The following is an 18,782-nucleotide window of genomic DNA, read 5'->3' on the forward strand; positions in this document are numbered from 1 at the left end:
TAATTCTCAGGGTTTCATAAAATCTATATATACTGCTTGACGGTGTGTTTTTTTAAAAAAAGTGGTATATGAAAGTGTGTTCACATTACCATTTATTCCGCATCCAATCTTCTCCTGCTGTTGATTTTTGAAATCACATTCCCATCATGCTAGTTACAGTCATCATAGTCATCCTGTAGTTTCTTCACAAAGACTTCTGTCTGATCCTGTCTCTCTCTCCCCCCCCCCCCGTCCCTCCACCTCAAAACATCAATCTGACTAGGAAACTGGATGTGGAGTAAACTGTGATGTGAACACTTTCTAAGAATGACATTTGAGTCAGGGGCAGACAGCTTCATGAAAAGGAGTTTTTTGGGGGTGGGGTGGGCATTGCAGGGCCCAGAATCCGAAAAGGTCACATGGGTCAGGTGAAGCCATCCCCACTCCCCCTCTGATGTGAATAACACCGTGCAGATGCAGTTTTTTAAACAGGAGCAGGGGGGTCCACGACCTTTTAAGCTGCTGATGTAAACGGCACCCTTAGAACCGGTTCGTTTGCAAAACTCCGTTCAGAGTTCTCCCACGCAGAAAGCCAGTCTCGTCCTCCCCCCAGTCTCCTCTTTTGAGCTGCTTAGTTTTCAGTGAGGAGGTGGGGCCGTTGCTGCTGCTGCTGCTGTCGTTGGGCATGTGAGAGCCGGCAACTTTTGCTGCGACCTGCCTCAAATTGCGCAGGGGTCGTCCTAATCACTGGATCGGGATTTCCCTCCCACCCTCCACCTCCTGACCAGCTCCCGATTTACGATGCCGTCTACGATTTCTTCCGGCAACGAATCAGTTAATAATAATGCCCACTTGCCAGGAGGAATGTGCTGGCAGAAGAGTAGCAGCCGCAGCTCTTGCGCTCTGGGTCCTCCGCACACGTGACGTGAGCTTGACCATGGGCGTCGCGGGCGGAGAAGCAGATCAGACCTCTCTTCTGTCAATCACCCTTGGTCTCCGGTGGGGTCCGGCTCAGAGGAGGGCTGGGAGGTGCGTGCAAAGGGGGTGGGGGCTTGCGGAGCGGTGAGTCGGCTTTGCCCACCCCCGATTTCCCTTCTCGCGTCTGAATCCTCCCACCAGCCGGAGGAAAAAACAAGGACAGCATCTCTCCTCCTGCCCGTTTCTACACTTAGCCTTGCCAGGGGAAAATCTCTGGCCTCCCAGATACCAGGACGACCAACACAGTTGCCAACTTTTTGTTCTGGCCCCTGTGACTTTGACCTCAACCATAGTTTTGTTGGTTTGCGTTTCGTCGGCTTCTCGCCGCCCCCCTCTTCATTTTTACCCCATCGCTGTGATAAATCATTAGACCAGGGGTAGGACTGGAAGTGGAGACATTCAGGTCATATATCCACAGCAGAGGAACAACGGCTGGGAGGAGTCCAGAAGGCCATGGTGCTCCTGTAGCAGCAGAATTGGACACCTTCATCTGCCTTGCCTGCAATGAAATAGGTCTCTCCTGTTTTGGTCTCTACAGCCACAGCAGGCATTGTAACTCTCCAGCTTCATCCTCAAAGGTACATCCTTCCATTGTCTCCTGAGACAGATAGATGCCAACAACAGGAATGACCAGGGATGATGGGAATCACCCATCCCTTGCTAGTCCTGCAGATGCAGCTGTCTTTGATGGCTTCTTTCCCCCCTCCCCAACAGAGATGATTGACCTGTGGCCCTCCAGGAGTTGATTGAACAAATAATCATAGAATTGTAGAGTTGGAAGGGGCCCTGAGGATCAATTAGTCCAACACCCTGAAATACAGGAATATGCAGTTTGTCCCATATGGGGCTCGAACCTATAACCTTGGTGTCATCAGCACCATGCTCTACTAACTAAGCTCTCCAGGCTGAAGGCCATCAAATAATCCATTTCTATGCAACTTAATTAGTAAAAAATATACCTATAAGCGATGTACAGAAAACGGAAGCAGCAACAGACAACTTAAGATATTACAAAAATGCAGTTACGTATAAAAGTACAGTGGTGCCCCGCAACACGAACGCCTCGCAAGACAGAAAACCCGCTAGACGAAAGGGTTTTCCATTTTGGAGGCGCTTCGCAAAACGAATTTCCCTATGGGCTTGCTTCGCAAGACGAAAATGTCTTGCGAGTTCCTGCGGGTTTTTCCCCCCTTTCCCTAAGCTGCTAAGCCGCTTATCAGCTGATCCGCTGATAAGCCGCTTAACAGCTGATCGCTAAAAGCCACTAAACCGCGAATAGCGCTAATCCACTAAGCTGTCAATGGGCTTGCTTCGCAAGACGAAAAAACCGCTATACGAAGAGCCTCACGGAACGGATTAATTTCGTCTTGCGAGGCACCACTGTAAAGGTAAAGGGACCCCTGACCATTAGGTCCAGTCGTGGCCAACTCTCGCTTTATTGGCCGAGGGTGCCAGCGTACAGCTCCGGGTCATGTGGCCAGTATGACTAAGCCGCTTCTGGCGAACCAGAGCAGTGCACGGAAACGCCGTTTACTTTCCCACTGGAGCGGTACCTATTTAGCTACTTGCACTTTGACATGCTTTCAAACTGCTAGGTTGGCAGGAGCAGGGACCGAGCAACGGGAGCTCACCCCATCGCGGGGATTCGAACCGCCAACCTTCTGATCGGCAAGTTACTAACATATATTCATTTTCCTTCTGACACACATCCTCTCTCTTGGCCTCTGGGTTCTCACTTAGGCTCCAAACAAACTCTCAGCTCACCCACAAGTCTCAAAATGAGAATTGCTACTGGAAACAGTGCATTTTTATGGGCAGCCCAAAGGTGGATGGTACTTCCTTAGCTGGCCCACAGCTGTGCCCCATTCAGCTCCACCCTCAACACCCAGTTCTAGGTGTGGCAGGTTTGTTCAGTTTTCCAGGGAGTAAGAAGGATGGGAAGAGGGCCCCCTTCCACTCGCAGCTCTTTCTTCCTCCAGTGTCCTCTCCTTCTCCTCCAGCTGCCTGCAGACTCTACCTGGCAAGTAATTTGCAGTGAGCACCAAGGCAGTTCTTCCTAGCCCCATTTGTCAGGCACACCTGTTGCTGGACTCCAGCTCTCCCCAGTCCCAGCCAACATGCTCATTTGTCAGGTGGGAAGGAGGTTCTAGTCCAGCAGCACCTGGGGGGGGGGGGAGCAGACAGGAGCAGTTGCCCATCCCTCAGCTACAAGGACCAGTGGAATGACTCCCAGGAACAGAGGGAAAATTCTTTTTTTAAAAAAAGGTTTTATTTATACTTTTCAAATTTATACATTTCATTCATTTTACAAATCAATTTAACATTTCAAAATTTGACTTCGCTCCCCCTCCTTCTGCAGTTCCTTAAATTTATTTTTTAATGTCTTCTGCATATCCAAATTCATTTAACTCGCTCATTTAATTATCTACTGTAAATAGATACTCTTATAAAACTACAGGATATTACAATAACTCTGCTGGCGTTATCTTGATTTCTTATTCTTCCAGTAAGTTTTTGCTATTTCTGCACACAGTGGTACCTCAGATTAAGTACTTAATTCATTCCGGAGGTCCGTACTTAACCTGAAACTGTTCTTAACCTGAAGCACCACTTTAACTAACGGGGCTTCCTGCTGCTGCCTTGTCGCTGGAGCACGATTTCTGTTCACCCTGAAGCAAAGTTCTTAACCTGAAGCACTATTTCTTGGTCAGCGGAGTCTGTAACCTGAAGCGTCTGTAACCTGCATATGTAACCTGAGGTACCACTGTATTCCACAAGTTTTTGTATCCATTCTTCCTTTACTGGGACACCTGCTTCTTTCCAGCTGTGGGCAAGTAACATTCTTGCAAGGGCCAAATTCGTAGAGGGAGAGCTCTAGCAATGGCTACTAACCACAATGGCTATAGTTGGAGGCGGCAAAGCTTCTGAATACCAGTGGCTGGAAACCACAGGAGGGGAAGTGCTCTTGTGCTTGAATCCTGCTCCCACCTGGTTGGCCACTGCAAGAGCAGGATGCTGGACTGGATAGGCCATGGCCATTGCCCTGATGCAACAGCCTCTTCTTATGTTCTGTTAGCTACCTTATACTGAGTCAGATGAGTAGAGACCAGAAGAGACTGCCAGTGGTTCTCAAAGGGTTTCCAACAGGGATCTCTCAGCCTTACATGGAGTGGCCAAGGACTCAACCCGGGACATTCTGCATGTATTGCAGGGGGTTGATCCTAGATGATCCTGGGGTTGCTTCCAACTCTACAGATCTATGATTCTATGCAAAGCAGATGGCTCTACCACAATCGGTCCCATTTTGCTTTGCCTCCCAAACTCTAGCTTCTCTCCCCCGACCCCATGTCCCTGGTTTCACTTCTGCATTTCTAATGGAAAGTTGGTTGCAACATGACACACAGCTGGCCACATTTTGGGATTGAAGCACGATGCTACGTAAGCCCAAATTACACAAGAGTGCCGAATATAGTGTTGTGCACAAATGAACCTTCGCAATAATTTTACACATTGTTCTTTTCTGGGTAAAGAGGAAGAAGCTTCTAGTTCTGTTGGCTGAGACACACACACACACACACACACACACACACACAGAGAGAGAGAGAGAGAGAGAGAGAGAGAGACTGGGTGATGTGCTGCCAATAACAGCTGAAACCAGAAGGGTGGGTTCTCTCACATTTCCTGCAGCTGTGGAACAGGACCTCGGAGTCCCGAAGACCCTTTCTCCTTCCCACAACTGACAAAAACCAGAATGAATGATGCAAAATGCTGTGGGTGGGTGGCAAATCGTGCAAAATAAGGGAGACCCTTATAGAAGTTAAGGTTTCAATGAACTGGAGCAGTGAAAAGAATGTTGCATCTTAATGTGATGCAGCTGGGAAAGTTAAACAGGAGAATAAGCCAGTGTCTGCTCATGTCCCATGGGTATATGTTTGCTTCAATAAACAAGAGCCATTTTCAATCCAGTGCTAGGCCTGTGTAGAGCTTGTGTGAGGCCTGAGGTGGGTGGGGTCTTGTTAGAATAAAGTTATAAACTCAAACAAAAAAGCAGATAGTCCCTTGCTGGCTTGGCCCTCCAAAGCCCAGGGCAAGTGTACCCAGCTACCACCCCCCTTGCACTTTTTGACATCAAGAGCTGTTCGACAGTGGAACAGACTCCCACAAGAGGTGGTGGACTCTCCTTCCAACCAGCAGAAGTTGGATAGCCATCTGTCCTGGATGTTGTATCTGATATTCCTTCGGGTTGGACTACAGATTCTATGATTATATTCTCAACATCTATTGCTCAACATCTGTCCGGATCTGGTCTGTAAGCTCCGAGGGGCTCACTTGGGACTTCCTTTTGAGTAGGCACCCATAGGACTGTGCCACCAGCTTCAGTCAAGCTGTGGGACTGGCAGGCAGAAGATAAGGAGCCAAAACTGGTTGCCCTCGATGGCCCTTTTCATTTCTAAGAATTGCTGCCCTTGATGGAGCTTTTCATTTCCAAGAATTGCAAGCTTCTGGATGTGAGCTGCTGTATAGCTCTTTTGTCTCGTGCTAGGGGAAATGTTGCTCTGGGCTCCCTTTCACTTCCCTTTCCCCCCTTCTTCTTCTTCTTCTTCTTCTTCTTCTTCTTCTTCTTCTTCTTCTTCTTCTTCTTCTTCTTCAGGCTCAGTCCTGCTAGCTAACCAGCAGCCCACTTGGCCAGGACTCCTTTTTCATTGATCACAGCATTCCTGGTGTCCTCTGACACAATTGGTGCCCCTGGGTGTAATCCAGAAAGAGGTATGGGATCAGCTCGAGGGGTGTGTGTGTGTGTGTGTGTGTCAGCATTGGTAGGGTCAGCAAAACAGTGCCTTGGCTGCAGGGGAAGGCAGGTGGGTGGTTTTGCCAAGAGGAGTCTCTGCCCGCCCTGTTTGCTTCTTCATTTTGGATCCCAGAGAACTTAAACACCAGCTTGATTACTCCAGCTTCTGGCGTGCAGGATTGCATCCAAGTCAGAGAAATGCAGGTGCCTGGAAACAGAATGGGAGAATTCCAAATCTGCAATATCGCAAAGCCTTTATCATTCAGCACCCCCTGCCCTCACCCCAAGCAGAATGAATATCCTGTTTTTGAGCATTAAGAGCAGAAGGATAATGGGCAGTTTGGACTCCCCAGTTTGCTTGGGAGGAGAGTGCTAAGTTCAGTTGATGCTCTTGTTATCACTGCTCTCCATTATTTATTATTATTATTATTATTATTATTATTATTATTATTATTATTATTATTCCAAAAGGGGGCAATAATTCACTCCCTGCTCTCCCTCTCTTATTTTCTCTTTCTCCCTTTTGATCTCCTCTTCCTGACACAGTTGCTGTTTTGAAAGTCTACAGAAGCCCACTCCACAAACACCATCATGGATTCAACTCTGACTGCGCCACCATGGCCCTCCTCGAGGGATGAGTCTGATGCTTCTGTGCCAAAATCAGTGAAGAAGTTTTATCGGGGTGAGCCATTGGCACTGGGGGTGAGTACAGAATATAGCGGGTGGATGGGTGGGGAGATCATATTTGAATATACAGTGGCTAGCTCATGACTGCCTGCCTCCTTTGGCACTTCCTTCCACATGCCATATCAGAAGTCCTGCTGTTGTTGTATGAGTTGCTGTCTACACAAAAGTCTGCTTTCTTTTTTCTTTTTGCAGTGTAATAAGCTTTATTAATAGTCTTACAATACATTACAGTGGATGTCCGCAACCCACAGCAGTCGCAACCCGCGTCTGCGCACCCCTGGGTTGCGATTCGGTGCTTCTGTGTATGTGCAAAGCGTGATTTAGCGCTTTTGCGCATGTGCGACCACCGAAACCCGGAAGTAACCCATTCCAGTATTTCCAGGTTTCAGCAGTCCACAACCCGAAAAAACACAACCTGAAGAGTCTGCAACCCGAGGTATGACTGTACATATATATAGTATATCTCATAGAGTTGAGATTTCAATCATATACATGCGTGCGCGCACACACACACAAAACATATACTTGTCTTTTCTTACATAGTTATAAACCTTAAGCTTCAGCTATGTTTATGCTACTTCTTATGTGGTTATTAACAAAGATTATTAACAAAAATTAACGTCTGCTGAGTTCTACGTGACATGCTCACAGGTAAATGGGGATTGGACTGCAGCCTACATGAACATTAAAAAGAAGAAAGATATCGTTTTGACATAAGCCTTCCTTAGGCATATTAATCCTGAGGCAACATAAAAGTTTATAGGGTTCCCCACTCCTGCTTTTTTAAAAATTCAATTGAACAAGCAGTGTCTTAAAATACATGCAATACCAGCAAACATAGAAATTGTTGAGAATATACATACAAAAGAACAAAAATAAAGCAAAAAAGAAAAAGGGAGGGAGAGAAAGAAAAAGAAAAGAAAGAAGAATAAAAGTATGAATAGAGTAAAAAACATAGTAATATCTCATATTTCAGTCAGCAAAGAAAAGAAACTTCCGACTATACCCATTGTACTAATTTTCAAATAAACTTTTATTTACACAACACTTTTTCGTTAACTTAATTTAACTATATCTAACATGTACTTTGGATTACAAGGCTCATTCAATATCTGCCAGAAAACCTTTACTATTGCAGTACCCTTTGAGATATTCCTTAATTATAAACCAACCCTTATTTACTTCTTGTATTGCGTTTCCTCTTACTGAGCCCGTTCTCCTTGCTAATTGTAAGTACTCTCTCAATTTGGCTTGCGATTCGATCTTTGAGGGGATGATGTCACTTTTCCACTCTCTTGCTATTAAAATCCTTGCTGCAGTTGAGGCATACATGAATAGCCCCACCCCTTCTTTAAACGCAGAGATGTGGCACTATTTGGTCTATGTGGTTAAATACACATCGTGCATTTATGGGACAATGCAGCACTGCACTCTTCCCAATCTGATGCATTACTGCATTTTGATATTTTGTTGGAAGCCGCCCAGAGTGGCTGGGGAAGCCCAGTCAGATGGACGGGGGTATTATTATTATTATCATCTGAGTGGGCAGAAGAAAACCCCATTGTATTCGTGGGAGTCCCTGCACTGGCTTCCACTAGTGCCATTGTTCTCCCCCCGCCCCCCCCCCCAAAAAAAATATATATCCTGAGAAATATGGTTTACCTCTCACAGAACAGCATTAGAAATTGAGATATGAAAGCTAGGCGCTAAATGGCACCTTAAACCTAGGTTATGGACGCAAGAATGAAATGCCTAGATGCCTTTTTTATAACAAGAATTCAAAGCCAAAGATGAACTGCAGCTAAAATTTTGTGCTCATTTTTCACATGGTCTAGTCCTTCCCCTTCTTCCCACCACCCTGATATTCTTAAGAGAGTCTCTTCCCCAGTCTTCAGAGAGTGCAGTAGCTGGAAGTGGGGAGGCAGAAAAAGTTCCTCCTTTCCTTCCACTTTGCAGTTTTAATCCGTTATTTTAGGCACGATACTGTGCCCAGAGCTCAGAAACTGCTCATGCTAATGAAATTCCATGTCACGGAATGCGCCTAGAACAATGGGAGCTTTGAACGCTGTCACAGAACTATAATTCCCTGCACTCTTCAACTTGGCTTCAAATGTATGGTGCTTCTTTATGCCGGAACGAATAATCCTTCCATGTAACGAGTCAATCGAGAACCTGAGTCTGAGAAATGGGCTAGAAAGGTGCTCCACTGCAGTTGCTGTATATGTTGCTTTTAATAATAATAATAATAATAATAATAATAATAATAATAATAATAATTCTGCCCTGACCCTGGTACATTTCGCTATGACCACAGTTACAGCTGACGACTGTCCACTGCTGCATAATGAAGCACAAAAGACTTAATGAAGCTTAAAAATACTGAAGGACAGGCAGGGGTCAAACTTAGGTCAAACACTGGTGGGTTTGTAGTGGACCTGTGACCTCAGTAACTGCCCCAGCAATTCAGCCAATGTCTGAGACAGTCCTGTTCCTAATTTGGCAAAGCTTGTAAGAGCGCTCAGCCCTGCCACCCTGGCTATTAGACCAGTGCCTCTGTTTCCGTTTCTGAGCGGAAATTCCCTCCTTATCTTCCTGTCTTTTGCTTCACACAGCCACCAAGCGCTTCCCTCCCTCCCTTTTTGGCTTTGGGGCAGCTGCTACCAAGGGTGACCCTGCATGATTGGAAATTTGCATCTCCACCACTCCCCTCATCTTCAAGGCTAACATCAGTACAGGGGATAATTTGAAGCCTGGAGCCAGTGGCTGCCTAAATCATGGGTAGGCAAACTAAGGCCCGGGGGCTGGATCCGGCCCACTCACCTTCTCAATCTGGCCCGTGGATGGTCCGGGAATCAGTGTGTTTTTACATGAGTAGAATGTGTCCTTTGATTTAAAATGCATCTCTGGGTTATTTGTGGGGCATAGGAATTCATTCATCCCCCCCCAAAAAAATATAGTCCGGCCCCCCACAAGGTCTGATGGACAGTGGACTGGCAACCTGTGTGTCTTAGTAAGCAACTTGTGACATTTTAAGGGTTTAGGATACCCCCTAAAAACCCAATCTGGAATGAGTTGGCTCTGCCTGCCATTGGCTCTGTGCAAGGTTGGAATAGATGACTTTCAGGCTCCCTTCCAACTCTACGATTCTGTGATCCTGCCTTCACCTGCTGTGGCCTTTCCACCTTCTGCCCTACCAACCACCTACCAACCACCACACCCCAGAGCTGTCCTCATGAGCCTGTTTATTTGCCTTCCCCTGTCTGATGTTTGAACTGCAACCACCAGGAAGTCCAAAAAATCTACTGCCTGTCTCCTCAGACTGAGTTCAGAGGGACTTCCTCCCAAGTAAGTACATTGAGGATTGCAGACTTTGGTCCTGCTTTCTCTGTCCATGAACTGTAGGTGGCTCCTTTAAGCATTTCTGTTTTGTTCCAAAGACTCATGACTACCTTACACGTTATGTTAAGTTTATCCAGTGGCAAACTTTGGCCTTTAAAATTTCAGTGTCGCCCTGTGTGATGCTAAAATTCAGCTCCCTGCTGCCTCTCATCTTCCATGGCTTGTTATTGTTGCAGCATCCTTTGCGGGCTGCCTCTGGTTTGGCCCTTGGAAGCTCACAGTTGTAGATATGTGATGATTATAAGGATATTGCTGGAGTCCATTGATGTTTATAGGCACCCTGTAGGTTAGTTATCCTATGGGCAGACGAGCAGGTAGCATTCACAAAGAAGAAGAAGATTCACGCCTCTTCTGCACCCCTTGGAGAAGGCATTCATGCCAGAAAAACATCAAGATCTGAAGTGATCTTTATTTGCTCTGTGGGTAGAAAGTGTGGTGATGCTAAAACCTGGTTTTATGTTTTCTTTGCAGATCACACAGATCTTCCTCGGAATCACGCACATTGCATTTGGAGTTGTGTTTAACCTAATGGGCGATCACAGAGGATCTTACATTGCTATAGAACAACCACTCTGGGCTGGAATCTTGGTAATTCTACATATAATATCTCTGTGTGTTAAAAAACCCCAGCAACCTAAAAAAGCAAAAGAGTTCTTTCAGGATTCACCCGAGAGTAAGGCAGAGATGAAAATATCAGTGACTACAATATTACATGAGCACTGTTCCACAGCATTTGATATTTTCATTTACATATTCATTTGAAATAAGTTGAGTTTATGAAGCAATTCTATATCTTCCCACCACGCTGACGAAGAATTCTATGAAACAGTAGTCAATATCCGGAATCACTGTTCTTCACTTCATTTAAAGGTTTTCAGAGACTTTGAGACTAAAGATTTCATTTTGGACTTGTTATGGTTTGAAGGAATTCTATAAAAGATTGACTAATGTGTATGTACATGGTCATTGTGTTGCCTAGACATTGCTGACGTTCTCTTTGCAACACAGGGGTTTGTTTGGTTACTTACATCTTGCTTTCTAGGCAGGGACCCAATGAAGAAGCAGGCAGTGGCATCTGGTGCTCCACCCTCTCTCACTCCCTGTTGTTTGGTCCAATGTGACAGGTAGGGGAACTAGCCAGATGCAGCAGTGGTGAGGAGGAGGAGGTCCAGGGGCCTTGTTCCGACATGACCCCTGCTAAGATAAGAGCTCTTGGCAGATGCCTGAACTTGCCAACGCTTGATGCCAGCTATTGATGCCTGCTGTGTAAGGCATCAATAGTGTGCTGAGTTAGAGGCAGAGAGAGATTGGAAAAGGCCCACAATGGGGAACTGCAAACTACAAGAGCCTCCCTGCCACAGTGATTAGTGTGTTACACTAAGACTGGGAAACTGTGGTTTGCATTCAACTTACCTTCTACATATGAGAAAATGCCTTGTAATCTTGTTCATTGTTTCTGTCTTCCTCTCCCATGTCTTACAGTACATCATTTCGGGATCTCTGTCTGTGGCAGCTGCCAGGAACCCCAAAGTGCCAATGGTAACTAATTTGTTTTTGGGCACACACATTTGTGTGACATGATGGGAGGTGAAGCGCACAGTTGGTGACGTCTTCTGCTAGCCATTTAAGGCTCCCTCCTGGAATTCCTGGTCTGAAGCTATCGTGCCCAACCTCATGCGTTTTCCCTGAGGAAGTTCTGTGGATTACTTTAAGAGGTTTAGGATCTTGGCTCAGGCCAAGCGTCAAATTGGATTGACACAACGTTAGAAACGGAGAGGAAATTTGATTCAGTATGCACCAAAAGCTGAATGTATAAAATCAGCACTTTCTGAAATGATATGCATTTGAAAGCTACAGATATCCTTTTAAATCTGCACTTAGTTGAATTTTGCAGTGCGCTTCTCCAACCACCCAGAGTTTACGAAAATGCATTTCTTAGGAGAATGTGCATAAAGATGAAGATATTAGGACATTATCAGCTTTTCAATCGCAAACAATGATTTCCCTCTACTCCATATTTTGGGTTCAACTACACACTTAAAAAACGAAATCCTGCCCCGATCTCAGACAACTCATAGCTGGCCAGCTGCAGCTGGTTAGAATCTGATAGTTTTTAACATTTTTTTAAAAAAATATTGTGGGATATTTCCAAAGCAAATGATATTTACCCATATATGTCCAAAGCTGAAATGGGTGCTATTGTCCCACAATGGAACCTGCCCTCCCCACCTCATGTGAAACTCAAGGGGTGGGGCTCTGCATCAGTGTATTGCAACACCATAGGATGTCCCCAGAAGCCCCATCTGTGTCCTGTTCTGGGCACCACAATTTAAGAAGGATATTGACAAGCTGGAACATGTGCAGAGGAGGGCAACCAAGATGATCAAGGGTCTGGAAACCAAGTCTTTTGAGGGAGTTGGGTGTGTTTAGTCTGGATAAGAGGAGATATAATACCAGGCAGATTGTTGTTTAGGCATTTAGTCGTGTCCGACTCTTCGTGACCCCATGGACCTTAGCACGCCAGGCATTCCTGTCTTCCACTGCCTCCTGCAGTTTGGTCAAACTCATGCTGGTAGCTTCGAGAACACTGTCCAACCATCTCGTCCTCTGTCTTCCCCTTCTCCTTGTGCCCTCCATCTTTCCCAACATCAGGGTCTTTTCCAGGGAGTCTTCTCTTCTCATGAGGTGGCCAAAGTATTGGAGCCTCTCAGGGCTATTGTCACCATTGTAGAGGTCAACAGAGCTAGAAATGCTTAATGCAGGAGTAGGCAACCTAAGGTCCAGGGGCCCGATGCGGCCCAATCGCCTTTTAAATCCGGCCCGCGGATTGTCCGGGAATCAGTGTGTTGTTACATGAGTAGAATGTGTCCTTTTATTTAAAATGCATCTCTGGGTTATTTGTGGGGCCTGCTTGGTGTTTTTACATGAGTAGAATGTATGCTTTTATTTAAAATGCATCTCTGGGTTATTTATGGGGCATAGGAATTCGTTCTCTTTTCCCCCGCAAAATATAGTCCGGCCCACCACATGGTCTGAGGGACTCTTGGATTAATGAAATAATGTTATATGTCACCATTTTTAGGTGAAAGGCATGCTTGGAATGAACGTGGTGAGTTCTGTGGCAGCCGGCATTGGAATTGTGTCGCTCTGTTTCCAATTGGAATTTTACATACCAGGATGGGAAGCAGAATACTTTTGCCATTATGAGTATTCAGGCAATACTACACTGTCAGAGTGCATTAAAACTCACATACTCCCTTGGGTAAGTGCAGGTCTCACCAATACTGAGGGTGCTAGCAAACCATTGTTATTTGGGGGTGATATTCCAGAAGCACCCCGGCCAATTGAGGTTGTACCATTAAAGTGGATTTAGAGTTCATAGGCCACAAACCCACTTCCTCCAAATATGATATTTTGCAAGAAGGAAAGCAATGGATAAACGTACTGGGAAGTGTGGGGAAACACTTGCTTGAGGCAAAGTTTGAGTGAATGCTGAATAAATGGCCAACATTGTCCAATCTCCCTTCAAAGGGAGGAGGAGGGACACAGAACAGGGTGAAACAGTGTGCCTTAGCTCCTGGAGGGTCCTGTCCGTGAAGAGAGGAAGTAATTTGTGTCACTAATATAATCTCTCGTAATCACTAGCAGAGGTGAAACTAGGCTTTCTTTCACCCGGGTCAAAGACCCAGTTTGGCACACACAGACCCCACATGCATTTGTTTACACACACAGGCTGGGAGCCTCTGGTGGCTTAAACAAACCTGGCTCACCGCCCTGTAGCTACAGCACTGGCTTTGAAATAACCAGAACAACAAATGGGGAATAGTGATTACTTTGATCTTGGAATTACGTACGTTTGGTGCATTTTGCATTGTCCCAGCGACACTTAAGCAATTGCAACCCTTGTGGGTTCTTGAGGTAGGCAGCCAAGTTAGGGAGCCAAGTTAGTTTGCTGCCCCCCGGTGTCCGGGGGCACTGGGTATCTGTGTGCATTATTATTTTTGCTCTTGTATCCCACCTGATCACTAATAAAATAATAATAATAATAATAATAATAATAATAATAATAATAATAATTTATTATTTATACCCCGCCCATCTGACTGGGTTTCCCCAGCCACTCTGGGCGGCTTCCAACAAAACACTAAAATACAACAACCTATTCAACATTAAAAGCTTCCCTAAACAGGGCTTCCTTCAGAAGTCTTCTAAAAGTTTGGTAGTTATTTTTCTCTTTGACATCTGGTGGGAGGGTGGGTGCCACTACCGAGAAGGTCTTCTGCCTGGTTCCCTGTAACTTGGCTTCTCACAGGGAGGGAACCGCCTGAAGGCCATCGGCGCTGGACCTCAGTGTCTGGGCAGAATGATGGAGGTGGAGACGCTCCTTCAGGTCTCCAAGGAGCTCGAGGTGATCTTCATCCTCACAACAACCCTGTGGGGTTGAAGGGCTGGGCTGAAAGAGATGACTTGCCCAAAGGCACCTGGCAAGTGGGGATTTGAACCCTGGACTGCCAGGTCCTAGCCTGAGACTCTTTGAAATACACCTATAGACAAGCATACACCTTGCTGGAGGGTAATTCCCTTTGCTGGGCTCTCTGCTTCATCGACAGAACATGTTGTATGGAATCCTGGCTGTCTTCCTGGTATTCAACATCCTTGAGTTTTGCATTGCTATCTCCACCACTGCATTCGGGTGCAAGACTGTTTGCCAGGACAACTACACTGAAACGGTAACATTGAAAAGAGAGTGGGGTTTGGTAACCAGAGCAGGCAAAGAGATTCAGGGACAGGGGCGTAAAATAAGGGGTATTGTAGAATAACAATATTCCATGTTGGGGCTGGAAGTCTGCCTCTAAAACTCTTAGCTCACTTCCTGAAATATACTCAGAGTCCTGTAGTGATTTTACAAGCTCTTTATTGCAGCTTGTAAAACAGTGATTGAATTGCCCCCCAAACCTCAGGCTTTTATATACATTATTTACACAACGAGTCCCGTCTGATTGGCTGATTCTGCTTCCCTCCTGGAGCCTGATTGGTCTTTTCTTGTAGGCCAATCAGTTGTTGCATTCTACAATCCTACCAGCCTAACAGGCTGATTAACTTCTTCCTGGAGCCTGATTGGTCTTCTCCTGCAAGCCAATCAGTTGTTGCATTCTAGGATCCTACTTGCCTATTGTTCTAGGATCCAAGCTTAGTACATAACAGCACCTAAGCTCCCATTGCAGGGTGAAACAGATGTATCTAGCTAGAAAGAATTGGTTTGCTGTCAGCACTATGGATTAGAAAACCACCTAGCTGCACCATCAGGATCCTGAAATACCCGGGGAGCCTCCAAGGATGCAAAAGGCTTCCTGCTGCAGATGGTTACCTTGAAGGCAGCTGAAACAGTGATGGAGCTGAGGGCTGAGCTAGCAGACTCACCCTGACAGCCTCCCTAGGTGCTAATTGTGGGTGGAAGGGCTGTGGCTCAGTGATACAGCATCTGCTTTGCATCTAGGAGGTCCCAAGTCCAACCCCCCACAGCCCTTCCCTTATTTATCAAGAGCCAAACTTTGTTGTTGTTATTCAGAAGCTGAGCATCACAGTAAATGCACAGCAAGGCTGATTTTACTCCTGGGGTGTTCTTTTCTGCAGGTTGTGGTGGTTTACCAGAATGCGACCCCAGGCGATGCTCTTGGTCTTCCAGCTGCTTGCAAGGATCCCGATTCCCGCTGATTTGCTTCCTGTTCCACCCTCCTTGACTGCCATCTCCTTCTGCAATGTCAAGAACAAAAAAGGATGAATATGTACTTATGCACCAAGCAGCTTTACTGGCTAGAACAAGATGGTCTTCGTAACCAGAGGAATACAATGGAACTATTTTGATAATGCGGCGTGGACATTTCTTTTTTGATAGAAGGGCGGTTTTATAACTTTGAACTGACCTTTTAAAAGTAGATCAGGAGACTATAAGAAACCAGTCAATGGGAGCCCTTAAAACAAATGGGGTCATTTTTAACAAATACAGTAGTAAGGATTTTCAAAACAAACTATAGCAAATGTTGCATTGCCTAACTATCCATCACCTGAGGAGAAGAAGAAGAAGAAGAAAGATTGCAAATAAGATGTGGGCTGATTGGAGGAATAAATACCATTGAAATTGCACTAGATGTCTTGCAGCAAGATATGAATGGGAAAAGGAAATATTATACAAACGTATTATGCTTTGTTCACTGTTTCTGGTCTTCTGTTTTCAGATAGCTTTGTGTGTTCCCAGCATCTAACACAGGGTTTCTGACATGCTAGAACAGAGGTGTGGAAGCTCTGGTCTGTAGGCTGATGTAGTCCACCAGAGCTTTGAATCTGGCCCTCAGGACTTTCCCCAGGCTACTCCTCCCCTCCTCTCTTCCTACATCACCCTCAGCTTCAGCCCGGCCTTGCAGAGTGTTTTTGTCTGGCTGGAATGTGACAGCAGGGGTCGGCAAGGCTTACCGGGCATGGGCCAGATCACTCTCGCGAAGATCCTCCGTGGGCCGGACCTGTGCAGCGCGACACCAGAAATCATGTCTGCGCATGTCCATGGCACCAGAAATCACTTCTGCACATGCCCAGACATGAAAACTGTGCCTGCACAGAAGCGATTTTCGGCATCTGGGCATAGGCAGAAGCGATTTCCGGTGCCATGGACATGTGCAGACATGATTTCCGGTGTCTGGGCATGAGCAGAAGTGATTTCCGGAGCCGTGGAAGAGAGTCCCAATGCCACGCTGCACCGGTTTAGTGCAGCGTGTGGAGACTCGCCGAGCGGGCAGCTCAGTTTGGGGGCAGCTCATGGGCCAGTTAAGCTACCCTCATGGGCCACTTCTGGTCCATGGGCCTTAGATTGCTGACCTCTGCCTTGGAGCTTTGTTATTGCCTCTGTGTGATCCCGTCTGCACTATGTATTTAATGGAGCATAGTAGCACTTTGCAGCCTGCGAACACCATGCAAATATATTGTTCCCGAAGTTGGGTGCCCCTCTCTCTGCCTAGCGGTGGCAAAAGCCCGTGGGGCCCAGGCACCCACACAGGGTCTATGTCCCTTTGGAGAATGGAAGATGCAACAGAGACCATTGTGGCTTTAAAAAATTTGCTTCATTCACCTATTTACACCTTCAGTGTGCATGGAGCCAGTCCAGCTCTTATGGCACAGTCATTCCAAGAGGCATCAGTCTAATCTGACTGCAGCCAGCCTCTCCCATGATCGACCTCTGCTCTCCCTACCCCTTCTTCTTCCCCCAAACCCTCTTCCCTCCCCTAGAGCAGTTACCCAGGCCACCTCCCAAATCCCCCGTCTCTGTTCACACCTGAAGCAAGAGGGGAAGGAATTTCCTTGTATTGTTAATGTCCCTCAATTGCTCCCTATCATTTATAGCTCAGCCACAGGAATTCCTTTGCAGCTTGCATTCTCCTTTCATATCACAAATAACCAAAATCACAGATTTTGTCTTGCACAGTCAACCCTTCCTGTGAGTCCTCGCTGGAGCACCCCTGCCCTTGAGGGAGGCCCAGCTGGGGCTCGACTGTCCAGATTAGGAGCCCTAATTTGCACAGGTGGTGGCTAGGGAGACATCCAGCCCCATCTGCTTGGGGCAGGTACAAAGTAGTCAGAGAGGATAAGGATGATGGCCCAAATGCTGTTGAAGTTCCCTATGGCTGGATCTGGTGCTGTATGTGGGTGAAGTTCTAGTGGGGGAATTGTGTCTTTGGAATTGTTCCTTTGGGGTGATTTCTCAGGGTTATAGGGTTTTTTATTGCTGTTTAAGAAGGTTTACTGTTTGGGTTTTGATGTTCAGATAAAAATACATTTTATTAATTTCTAGGGCTTGCCCTAAATCTATAACAATATGGTAAACAAGATTCAGAAATTGGTCCCCAGATGCATGTTTGGGTCTGAGCTACAATTCCCAGAGGGGTTTAAGCATCCATGCCTCATCCCAGAGAGCACTGGTTAGGAGCTGTGTTCTCCACTCTCCTTGAGTGCTTTTGCCTGGCTCACAGCATATCTTATTGTAATAATTTCTGTAGCTTGACTGGATGGAGGACGGGGAAAGGGAGTTGTATGTGCACATGGAAAGCTCCAGCATTTGCAGGGCCACAAGGAAGTCTGCCCATTTTTGTGTCTGGCCCTGCCCACAATGGGCAGGAGGCCCATGGAAGATCCCCCACCATGAAATGCAGCCCTCAGGCTGAATAACATTGTGGGCTAAGTCCTAAAAACCAATCTGAGGTGGTTGTGCGGGAGCTTAGTAAATATTTTTTAAACATGTCCTCAGTAGGTATGTTGATGTGCCAGTCATGCCGTTTCTTCTCTCTTCATGATTCTAAAATAACGTGGCAGCTTTGGCTTAGGAAATCTATTTAACTTATCCATGCATTCAGGACAGATCCTGAAGCTGAGGCTCCAATACTTTGGCCACCTCATGAGAAGAGAAGACTCCCTGGAAAAGACCCTGATGTTGGGAAAGATGGAGGGCACAAGGAGAAGGGGACGACAGAGGACAAGATGGTTGGACAGTGTTCTCGAAGCTACGAACATGAGTCTGACCAAACTGCGGGAGGCAGTGGAAGACAGGAGTGCCTGGCGTGCTCTGGTCCATGGGTCATGAAGAGTCGGACATGACTAAACGACTAAAGAACAACAACAACAACAACATGCACTTAAATAGGGTGAATAAGTTGCTATTACTAATAACTGTTAATGTTGCGAATAGATACTATATCTACCTTCCTTCCTTTGTTCTGAATTATATTTGGAGTTCTAATCCCCTCATCCCGTATAAAATCTGATACCATTTTTTCCCATTGGTTACAACACAACAGCGCTCTGACCACATTTCTAGATTTAAGCAGGGTGCTATGTGCTCCCAAATAGCATACGGGTATTGAATGTGGTCTTGTGCATGAAATACACCTTCCTAAGAATATTTCCT

The 18,782-nt window shown here is 46.1% G+C and overlaps 1 protein-coding gene across 8 annotated transcripts; it reads left to right on the forward strand.

The window, feature by feature from the left end:
• The first annotated feature begins 870 nt into the window (after positions 1 to 870).
• On the forward strand, positions 871 to 15,700 carry LOC307221668 (membrane-spanning 4-domains subfamily A member 4A-like). 8 transcript variants are annotated; one of them, XM_079986405.1, is made up of 9 exons: positions 882 to 1,008; positions 1,376 to 1,535; positions 5,609 to 5,724; positions 6,293 to 6,448; positions 10,304 to 10,420; positions 11,315 to 11,371; positions 12,915 to 13,094; positions 14,443 to 14,562; positions 15,467 to 15,700. In XM_079986405.1, exons 4-9 carry the CDS (start codon positions 6,338 to 6,340, stop codon positions 15,545 to 15,547), a joined length of 666 nt encoding a protein of 221 aa, XP_079842531.1. In that variant the 5' UTR covers positions 882 to 1,008; positions 1,376 to 1,535; positions 5,609 to 5,724; positions 6,293 to 6,337; the 3' UTR covers positions 15,548 to 15,700. The 8 variants fall into 8 exon arrangements, with proteins under 8 accessions (XP_079842532.1, XP_079842531.1, XP_079842536.1 ...); XM_079986407.1 differs by having other exon boundaries at positions 883 to 1,008; positions 1,379 to 1,535; XM_079986406.1 differs by lacking the exon at positions 1,376 to 1,535 and having other exon boundaries at positions 871 to 1,008.
• The last annotated feature ends 3,082 nt before the right edge of the window (positions 15,701 to 18,782 follow it).

Source organism: Podarcis cretensis, assembly GCF_951804945.1.
Source record: "Podarcis cretensis genome assembly, chromosome: 8".
In the NCBI taxonomy this organism is placed as follows: Eukaryota; Metazoa; Chordata; class Lepidosauria; order Squamata; family Lacertidae; genus Podarcis; species Podarcis cretensis.

Bases quoted from the DNA above. Each gene is read 5' to 3' on its own strand.
- LOC307221668 (XM_079986406.1), top strand. From the start codon at position 6,338: ATGGATTCAACTCTGACTGCGCCACCATGGCCCTCCTCGAGGGATGAG. The intron at 11,372-12,914 runs GTAACTAATTTG...CACCATTTTTAG, and splicing joins GGAACCCCAAAGTGCCAATG to GTGAAAGGCATGCTTGGAAT. The intron at 13,095-14,442 runs GTAAGTGCAGGT...CTTCATCGACAG, and splicing joins AAACTCACATACTCCCTTGG to AACATGTTGTATGGAATCCT.